Source organism: Cyprinus carpio, chromosome B7, assembly GCF_018340385.1.
Source record: "Cyprinus carpio isolate SPL01 chromosome B7, ASM1834038v1, whole genome shotgun sequence".
In the NCBI taxonomy this organism is placed as follows: Eukaryota; Metazoa; Chordata; class Actinopteri; order Cypriniformes; family Cyprinidae; genus Cyprinus; species Cyprinus carpio.
In genome coordinates, this window is record NC_056603.1 from 16,643,441 (window position 1) to 16,654,335 (window position 10,895).

At 35.6% G+C, this 10,895-nt stretch overlaps 1 protein-coding gene across 1 annotated transcript; it reads right to left on the minus strand.

The window, feature by feature from the left end:
- Window positions 1-2,657: 2,657 nt before the first annotated feature.
- On the minus strand, window positions 2,658-8,661 carry adgrg1 (adhesion G protein-coupled receptor G1). The gene is given in 14 exon segments (XM_042727557.1): window positions 2,658-3,444; window positions 3,663-3,937; window positions 4,029-4,143; window positions 4,297-4,574; window positions 4,616-4,637; window positions 4,722-4,806; window positions 5,493-5,596; window positions 5,712-5,754; window positions 6,089-6,205; window positions 6,488-6,610; window positions 6,713-6,827; window positions 7,709-7,757; window positions 7,920-8,355; window positions 8,576-8,661. Coding segments are annotated over 14 exon segments (1,959 nt in total). The 5' UTR covers window positions 8,648-8,661; the 3' UTR covers window positions 2,658-3,319.
- Between the last annotated feature and the right edge of the window lie 2,234 nt (window positions 8,662-10,895).

Consider the following 10,895-nt stretch of genomic DNA (forward strand, 5'->3'; position numbering starts at 1 on the left):
CCATTTGCTGATCCGTGTTCAACGTGACAAGTGAATGGGAAGTGATATTTCTATCTTACAGAAAAGGGGATGTCCATAGTGACAGAACCTACAATAGAAAGTAGAATCTTGTGAGTCATTTATTGGTTTATCACTTTCACGCTCTGTTATCTCAGAACAAAAAAACTACTGTCACTTTACTATTAACTTATTACTGTAACTGTTTTATTCTACATTATTGTACATGAGCAAAAATGTAAATAGAGGCATTTAGAATTTCTAACGATAAATAAAATTAAATATAGATAACAGAGGCAAACAGACACTGACAATGATCCATGTTGTCGAGCTGTTGTAACCTAGCTGATAAAACTAGTCAATACATTGATTTTTTTTTATTTATCCAAAAGTGATTAACATTTATCATTACCTGAGCAACACATTTGATTTGAATGGTTTCTGAAAAATAAAAATAAAAAAGGTTGAAATTCATTACAAATGCAATCAATTTTAACATTTCCATGCTACTTGATGTAAAATTTCTAGTCTTGTTCCCTTTGTGTGGTTTCCTAGTCTTGCCATCAACCCTCACTTATTAAATTGAACAAAGAAACTTAATTTTATATATCAAAAAATTAAGTTATGTGACATACATCTAGATTCTAGCAATTGCACACTTCTCAGTATTCGTCTTCTCTGATACATTTCTTGTGAATTCATGCGTGCATGTCAGTGAGTACTCCACTCAAGAGTCAGTAAAACCCCTTTTATGTAACTTTCCACAGAGAAGCTGCAACACAGTGAACAAACTGTAAACTAGGAGTTTAGATGAAAATCAAGCTGAACAAAGGGGAACTTTAACGCAATACACATTGTGTTGGTATTTTCCACAGAACATCAGAATGTGATACAGGGCTCATTCTATAGGCCTACCACAAAGACAACAGAACATTCAAGCAGATTGTCATAGAATTTGTTTATTTTAAAAAAATACAGCATTAAAGCAAGAATATAAGAACATTTTCAATGCACAGGTGGATTAAAGACTCAGCAACTTCTGTTGTATTTTATGTATAAAAGCCTAATTGTTACATTATTGTGTATTGGTTATGTTTATATTATATGTTCTATATAATGTCATACCAAAAGTACCTTATATGACATGTCTGCTTGTTGGAGCAGACCACAATGTCAAAATTCCTTGGTAAATGCAACTTATTTGGCCAGTAAAGTGAATTCTGACTGTGATAAATTGTGGTGGGGGTTGCATCATGCTTTGAGGATATTTTATCTGTTAAGGTGACTGGAAAACTCATGAAGATAAATAATGGATGGATACAGAAAGTTCCTGCTGGAAATATGCTGGAGTACTCATGAGGAGTGGTAATTGGTTGATGGTTAATATTCCTGGTGGAAATATGTTAAATGGAACATGAATTGGATAATGCAGCGGAGCCCAGACTCAAATCCCAGTGGGTATCTGTGAAATGAATAAAAACATTGCTTTCACATATCATATTAAAATTTGGGGATTTTTGCGTAGAAGAAGAACAGACCAGATCCCAGTAGCAAGATTGATAGGGACTCACAGCTGTTTCCCCCAGACGTGGTCCTGAGACTGCAGCTCCAACACCTGCCACCAGAGGTCGCCTCTCTCACCCAACCTAAACTAGTCAGTTCATATTCCTGTTTACAGTTGGCTACAGTTCAAAGTGGTTTAGTTTGTTTGATGGTTATTCATTCTTTCTGTTGTAACATTTTTTGTAACTATGGCCTACGTTGACAAGAGTGATGCAGAACTATTCACCATGGAGCTTACTGTACATTGGTGATGTACCGGAGAGAAAACAGATTTCACAGTAAGTGATGAAGTTTCCAGCAGTAAGAAAGCTGGTTGTTTTGCAGAACATAACAGTTATATGATATGAGAATAGTGAGGCCTGTATATAGGGAGTACATGTTATTTAAGAGAAATATAATTCTATTTTCGGAACCTGCGGGGCAAACAGCCTACTTAAAAATAAATATACATAAAAACATGACAATTTCCATTCTTGGTTTATAATTTATGTCATTGTTACTAAAAGTATGGTAACTATTCTGGACGCATAACTTCTGTTTCAGAGTCCTCAAGGCGTTGTCCCTCACTCTACCCTATCATCCCTTGGGTTTTAAATAGAAAATGTTGCCTATGTTTTTACTTTACTTCTCTACATATGTCCTCTTTCAGTGTCTCTGTTAATTCTCTTCAATTACATTCTCTTCAATTACTTTTTTTTTTTTTTTTTAATGGATCAAATACAATTTCTTCTCATTTTCATTAAATGTTTTTATGAATAAATAGCATGCTCAAAAATATGTTTCTTAAAACAGTAAATAATAATATTCAATTATTTTCTCATTTTAATGGATCAAACAAATAAATTTTCTTAGCATTTTGATGAGGGATTTTATTAATAAATAACTTGCTCGAAAAATGTTTCTAAACAGTAAAAACTCAGGGTTCTTTGGCTGTTACAAAAAAAAGGAAGCAGAACCTCTTTTGGTGCTGAAGTGCTATATTAAACTTTTATGATGCTACAAATACTGTTTATTTAAATTAGTATGTTGGGTTTTTAGCCTTCTTTCCGCCTGGTTGCATAAATTTTACATGTTCAAAAATTAGACAAAAAAAAAAAAAATATTCACCAAACACCAATAATATTGATTTTATATATTCTATATTATATTACAGCAGAAATACACATACAAATACACAAATACTCAAAACAAAACACAAAGTTTGTGCTTTACTCTATTTCATGACAAAAGTGCAACTTACTTGCTTCTGACAGAACACAGTTTCTGAGCTCATTTACTGTAATCTTAAAAATACACAAGGAATGCGCCTTTTTGGCAGTTTTAACTTACAACTTATCTCACAAAATTGAATTTTTTGACCAAAAAATGAAATGATTTTTTATTCATCATTAAAAGAGATTTGCTAGAACACCTTTTCACATCTCACAATGAATACAGCAGTTTTACACAGTAGTAAAAAAGCTAAAGTGCAAGGCTGAACAGACTATCATACATCATACTTAGAATATACCTCATACTTAGAAAATGAATACAGAAATTCAGCTTATGACAGGTGAAGCATTTCAGCTTATCTACCTGCAGCTCTGTGACCCAATATCAGTGCAATGTCATCTGAGGAACCTTCAACACCCTGACCAGCAGGATGAGAAAGGATCTTTACCAATGCCCTTTGTGAATAATCTTTCATGGTAACATCTCTGAAAGAAGTGAAATTTGGCAATTTCAGAGAGACACTGTTTGAGCATCCATCACCAGACTTTTAACTCTTTTTTTGTGTGTGTGTAATATGGTGTTTTTTGGATATAGAGATGTTCTCATCCGAAATGGACCTATCTTTCTTTTTCATCCGTTCAAGAGCATAGTATCGCAGCATGAGAAAAAATCCTGTGGGGAACACAAGGAAATGGATTTACAATGGAAGCTAATGATTTAAATTCAAGATATCTGAAGCAAACATGTAATGATAAGAAAAGGAAACAAGTTTCAGGGCAGTTTTATTTTTATATGCTGCTACAGGAACTCAGCTTACATTGACACAATAGCCTAGATTTTATATGTTGCTTAGGGATGTTTTGTTATTGTTTATTTTGTGATAACCTTACCTTGTAAGGAATTGATAATACAGAAGAGGAAGAGAATGGCCTCTGACAGGGGGCCAAAATCCAGGAAACCCAGGCCCCATGTTGTGCCAAACAGACAGGTGAGACCCCATATACTGAGAAAAGCCACATGAATCTTCTTCCAGTCAGGTCGGTTGCGGATCTCCCTCACCACAAGGAAAAGCATGACTGATCCAGAGCTCACCACAACAGCTAGTAAGCCAACATTTATGATGTAATGAGCCAACAGGCTCTTTTCATTCTCCAACATCCAGCACCTGGATAAACAGGGCAGAGATTATTAGAATTTTCGTATGCTGTTATATCTAATGTTATATCTAAGTAAGTACTGTAAATATGTTTCCCTACATGCGGTAAGGATTGTTGACATCATCACTTGGTACAATCTCCCTTTCGCCATAAATATCCACCTTATAAATATCCTGTATCAAGAGCAGAATACCGACCAGCAGAACCGGGAGACCTGAAATTGGAAAGAAAAACATTGTCATCAAAACATGAAGTTATTAATTATAATGTTTATATTCATTAAATACTCTTCTGCTTGTTTTAATAATGTTATTTTTATAACTTTAACTATTAAAATAAATAAATACATAATCATGTTATCGCTTACCAAAGCCTACCAAGTAAAATATCCATGTCGGGATAGTTGAGTTGAACACCTTGCGGATCAGCAAGAATGTGTGAAACACTTCCATGGCCATCCAGCAGAGGGTACTAAGCAGCGCATAATGCAGAAGGGACCCTGTTATCTTACAAATGTTTTTATTTCCTACATTGGCCAGTGTACCAGTTAGAATGAAGAACAAGCACAGAAGAAATATCGCCACCACTAGACCACGGTGAACCAGTGAGGTCTGGGTTTTCTTCCCTCTTTTGGAATACAGAGACAAACAGACAAAACAAGAAAAAAAAAAACAGGGTGAGATTCACAATAGAATTTCACTGAACAAGCTTTTTGCATTTTTTGTTTTTGTTTTGAATTCCAATGAAATGAAATTTAAGTTAGGTGAGGTAGCAGGTAGAGTAGAAGAGAACAGATAAGTTAGGTAAGGGCACAGCACAGAGCGGTGATGTAATTCAGAGCCTTTAGATGGCGAACTGTAGCCTTCTGTTCCACTTGCTGAAGCAAAGAAGAAAAAGAGACAAGGTATGTATCATCCAGGCTGGTTTAAGGAAAGCCTCAAAGGTTAGCATTTAGTAAGACTAATAAGAATAAAAGAGAAGGAGAGTGTAGTTTTGTTTGGTTTAGGGTGGGCCTCAAGGTTTCACTATGCTACACAACCTGCTTTTGTAGGAAAACAGCTTATCGGTTAATAAATCAACAACCTATTGGCTAATCTTCAACAAGTGTGCCATTAAACATTGTTTTTGGATTGCTCGAATTTTAGAGTTTACACCAACTGCTGTTTTCTAAAAGCAGTCACTGACTATTTTGCAACAGGTAGCATTCAGTTTACAACACTTCTCATTCATTTCCACTGACTGTCGCGCAACTCAGAATACAGAAACTCAATAAAGGCTGTGATGTGATTGGTAATAAAGGCACACATGATCCAAGTTGGCCTTTGCGCTTTCTCCAATGATAGAGCCATGAAACGTGCTTGGTATCTCTCAATAATAAGACCATCTCTGGTATCATTATATTTCTATGGTGGGATTTCTTAACAACTCTGTTCCATTGGCTATGCATATTCCCAAGGATGCCAGAAATACCTTTTATTCATAAAGATTTGCTCTCAGTGATAAATATTACCAGCAATTACTAAACTTATTTAATGTAATTTTCTTGGTAAAGCTGCTACTTACCACAAGAATAGCAAAGTATGTGAGATGATTACAGCAACATTCTGTCTCTGTGTCGTGGATTTTAACAGTATAACAGCCGTCATATCTCCAGGTCACTTCATTATCTGCAGAGACACAGTAACAGTACAGTCAGTAATTATGCTTCAGCTAGCATTGAAACATTTGCTTGATGTCTAACACTGTATTGATGTGTCTATGAAAATGAAGACTTGAGCGCACTTTTTCTTGTGTCCCATGAAACACATCTTCTAGAATGGTTAAGCTGTGAAATGAAATAGAAGAGGATAGGGGAAATGCATCTATAAACAGTTCAAAGAGAGTGTCACAGCACATACAGTACAGAGATTTATCATTGCTATTCTGTATGAGTAAATGAGACCCTTGTGATTTAAATGCCAAAAACAATATCAGCAGTTTGATTTTTATCTGGCTTTAACTCACCAGCCTTGTCATGTTGGTTTCAGAGTTAAGGAAATGGCATATATTTAGTCTAGTCAGTATAAAATGATGTGAGCTATAGTTGGTGTTAACCTTATAAATAGCCTTTTAATATCACAACAAATATGAAACAATGAAACATGCTCAAAAAGACATACTGGGAGAGCAGAGTGATGAAACCTGATTCTGACACGTTCTGGGAGGTTTTTGATGATCTCGTTCTCCACAGAGAGTCCAACTATGTCATCCAGAAGAACTACATCAGACGATCCCCCCTACACACCACAAACACTGTTATGTCAAACTGTACATTGCTGTATATGTTGGTAGGCTAATGTAAGCTAAATAATCCACATGATTTATCTCTGATTTTTTCCCTGGGCGCCGAAGCAAAAAATGGCTGCCCACTGCTCCGGGTGTGTGCACACAGTGTGTGTGTGTTCACTGCTGTGTGTGTGCACTTTGGATGGGTTAAATGCAGAGCACTAATTCCGAGTATGGGTCACCATACTTGGCCACATGTCACGTCACTTTCACTTTCAAAAATATTGTCATACCTGGAACAAGGTCTTGTTTTGGTAGTAAGTACACACCACTTTGGATGTGTTCCTTGATTGGGATTTCAGACAGGAGGGAAGATAAACGGAGGGTATCATGTTTGGTGGTACAGTTTGAGGAACCTGGAATGCAATATATATGCTTATTAATATGCTAGAAAGCAACCTTCCTGTGACTCAAAGGTTATTTGAAATTTGTGCTTCTAAAAGGTCAATGATATTTACTGGCAGAGTTAAACTGAGTCCTGTGAAGCCCTCTTTCATCTCAATGACTGTGCTCTGAGCACAAGGTAGATCCACACGACCTGTTTTATTGGATTTCATCACTACTTCCTCTATCCTGCAAACACACACAAACACATGCATTTAGACATGATCAACACATTCATAAATGTTCAAAAGTTCTTATAAAAAAGGTTATTCTTAAACTTTCAAACATGATCAAATATTTTTAAAACGTATAAGGCATACTTCCTAATATTTATATATTTAATGCACTACATCTCACTAGCTGACCAGGTTTTACATTTCACTGCAATGTATATAACTGTGTATGTGACAAATACAAAACTTAAAACCCTGAAGTCTTCCTTCTACTTCAGAAATGCATGTGCAAATGCATAAGTCATGTCAGATTACACGTCAGATTCATATAAACTGCAGTAAATACACAAATTGCACCGATGCCACAATACCACTACCTTTTTCTTTCAGAGAAACAAAAGCTTATTTATAGTATTTTGGAGGGCTGTGAAGGGTGTGTATCCATTATGGTTATAATAAAAGCCAAAGTAAACACTTCTAATGTAACATCTACCTTGTAACCACACAATATGTACCCACCCATTTCTGCCTTAAATAGCTTATGCATGCAATTATTAAGATGTCTTAGCATATCAAATGAACATGCACAATAAATGGGGGGTATATACAATAAATAAAATGTTGAAGATGTGTAATGTATTAAAAATCCAACAATACACTTGGCAGTCCTTGCATAATAAGTGAGCATAAGTTAGTAAGCCAATGTAGTCATGGGTTAAGTTTCCTGTTTGCGGCCCAACCTCTGTTTTTCACTCATACTTAAGCTTGTATTGATTGTGCTCTTATAGGCATGCACAACATCAGCTTTTGCTATCTGCATGATAGACCACATCAGTTCTTAACACACTAAAGTAATAGGGAAACTAACAAATTAAAATAAAATGATGATTGGCTCACATCTTTGCTCCATTGGGCTTCTTACTTGCCTCATCACAGAATTTTTTCTCTGTAAGTGGGAAAACAGAATAAATATATTGAAACTAAAACTAATTATATGCTCAGAAATGTTGAACTCACAAGTGAGCTCAGTCTGTGTATCTTTTTGATCTGTAGGTCAAATATTCTAGAAATTTTAAGATAACAAATTTTACATATTAAAGGTTCTTACTGCAGTTGATTGTGTCTCCTCGAAATGTATATTTTTCCATGACATCATATCTGATGGTATCACCGTGGATGCTGCCATTTACAATACCATACAAAGCAGCATTTTTGTGATTTCCTTGTGAGAGGTCAGTGCAGCAGTTTCCTTGAAGGCCATGTGATTCACGCAGGTTTTTTTTATTTCATTTGGTCTGGACTATCAGCAGGTCCAGCAGCGGCTCCCAGAACACACAGAAATTACTTTGATTTTGAAGAGGGTTTGATTTTAGAGGAATGGATGAAGATCGCGTGCACGTGGCTGTGATACTGCCCTGAACTGAGAGTGTGCTCTCATTGGCTGAAATCTCAATTTCTTTACAGCCTGTTTTCAAATCATATTTCAGATTTCGGGATGCATTGCCATGGCGCCATGTTCCACACATCTTAAAGTCTCTGTCATTCTCGTGTGTTGTTGTGATGGCAGTATATACAAATCATTAAAAGTTTTTCTTCATTTTTTTTTGTTTTTATATGTCTAAAGATATTTATAACAAACTATCCAAACTATCACATTTTTGCAGTTATCAAGTATGCATTTTCATTATAAAAATAAATTCATTAAACAAGATACTAATAACAATGTGCAGTACATTTCACTTCATCAGTAATAACCTGATGAACCTTACCTTGACCCAAAATGAACAAAAGGCAGGTGATTATCCACATTCTTACAGACTTTGGATTTTGCTCCATTGTAACTCAGAGATGATGTCTGAAAAGCAAGAGAGGACTCAGTTAAAGATAAATGAAAAAAAAAAACACAATGGCATGCCTCAGTAGAGCCATGCAACAGCACCCCATATGAATAGGAAATCAAGTTTTTAATATCTTGTCTGTTCCTTCCACTTACCACCTCATTTTAGTAAAAGACACACATCTGCTTTATCTATAAAACAAAAAACCTTCATTTCCTTCTCGTGAACTCACTATTCTTGTGATAAAGAGGCAGCCATCTAGTAACACATCTATTCCTGGGCCCTTATCAATGAGAACACTTACATGCAAGGGTAAAAATACATTCTGATGCATGCTAGGCTGCAACTGCCATCTCTTATCAACGAGAACAGACTTTCTTTAGCGACAAAGGGACTATTGAGATGATATTGCAAATGCAAACATTCAGTGCAGAACACGGATATGATGCCATCTTTGTCACAAACTTTGTTTTGTTTTGTGTAGCAATACAGTCCTCAAGACAAAGAGGATATCTCAGATCTACTATAAAATGAATCATAATACACTGTCAGTCCCAGTGTGTTAAAACACCCAGCCAGTGACAGTGGATGAGTCAGACATTTAATGGCATGATTTCTGACCTGAGTCAGCATGGGTCACTGAGGCACGCAACAGGTCCCCAAGTCACTTCTGCAAATTTTAGTGTTAAAAGCTGATGTTTCTTTCTCACTTTGGTGACAGACTATGCAGACAACAGAAACCTTTGATATTTTCTTATGCACATTTTCACTTCACGCAATGTTAATTGATCGACTGGCGTAATGTGGATTGCTTGTGGATTATTGTGTGTGATGTTTTTATCCGCTGTTTGGACTCTCATTCTGACGGCACCCATTCACTGCAGAGGAGTCATTTGTGAGCAAGTGACGGAATGCTAAATTTCTCCCGATCTGTTCCGATGAAGAAACAAACTCATCTTGGAGTACATTTTCAGCAAATTTTCAGTTTTGGTGAAACTATTTCTTTAAACACTGCAGTACGCCAATTTCACAAAAAAGTTTAAGCTTTCTCTGGGTAACACAGAGTCAGTGCTTCAACACTTTAATTATTTCTCACCTATTTAGCGCAGATCTGCCGTTTTGCTTTTGTGCGTGTTGACCTTTACATCTGTCAGAGATATGAGCCAAACTAGTTGAAATGAAACTGTAGGAGAATATAGCACACTGTAAAGATCAGACATCACTGTGGCTTTCCTGCATTTACTGACTTTGAGCACAAACATGCATCAACCTGTTGTGGCAAGCATTATGCAAAACACAACACCTCCAGCAACTCGATTTGGTCTGAAGATGAAACTACTTAATGTGCTTTAACACTGCTGCTATTATTATTATGTTATTTGTTGTAGTACTAATATATTATTATGTTGTATGTTGTGGTAACATGAAGTGTAAGAGATACATAAGTGAGATAAAAGAGATACTAACATAAAATAACTGCAGTGTTGTTAAAACAATGTAGAGCAATGCAACTGTGTACAGAGCAATGATAAAATCTAAACAGCAAATGCGCATATACATACTTCCTTTCAGCAGACAGAGTTCACAAAATACAAACATTTTGACATGATCTGCAACATTCAGCAGTGAATATGTGTGAGACATTTTTGAAAGTGTTTTGACACAAAGGTAGCCTATGCTAACACTGTAGCAATAAATATTCTTGGGTTCAAGGGAAGTTGCCTATTTCTAAAGGGAATGTTAATATGCAATTTAGATATATTGGACACTATGGCCAGTTTTGACAGCCTTTTTGAAAGGGATTACTTTTCAAAATGAAAAAAAACCCCTAAAACCTACACAACAACCTACACAACAGCAGTCGCCATCTTCTTTCCTATGTTGTGGTTATTCATTTGGTTTCATAGTTTTTCCACCCACATTGGTCACCGGATACTACCAGGCCCCAACAACAACTACTTGGATGCAAACTATTAATCAATCATACTTTTTTTCTTTTTTTTTTTTTTTTACTGTATAGCACCTTTAAAAAATATTAATTGATATTAATTTTTTTTTGTACGCAAAAAACAAAAATTTAGTTTGGAATATAAGCAATGAAAATAAGACAAATATATAACAAAATATTTAAATGTTAAAATGGAAAATCCCAAATGTACATAACTGATAAGAAGGAAGAAAATAAAACTAAGAAGAAATACAATTATTTCAATTAAAACCCATTAAATATGAGCTGCTAAACAGAG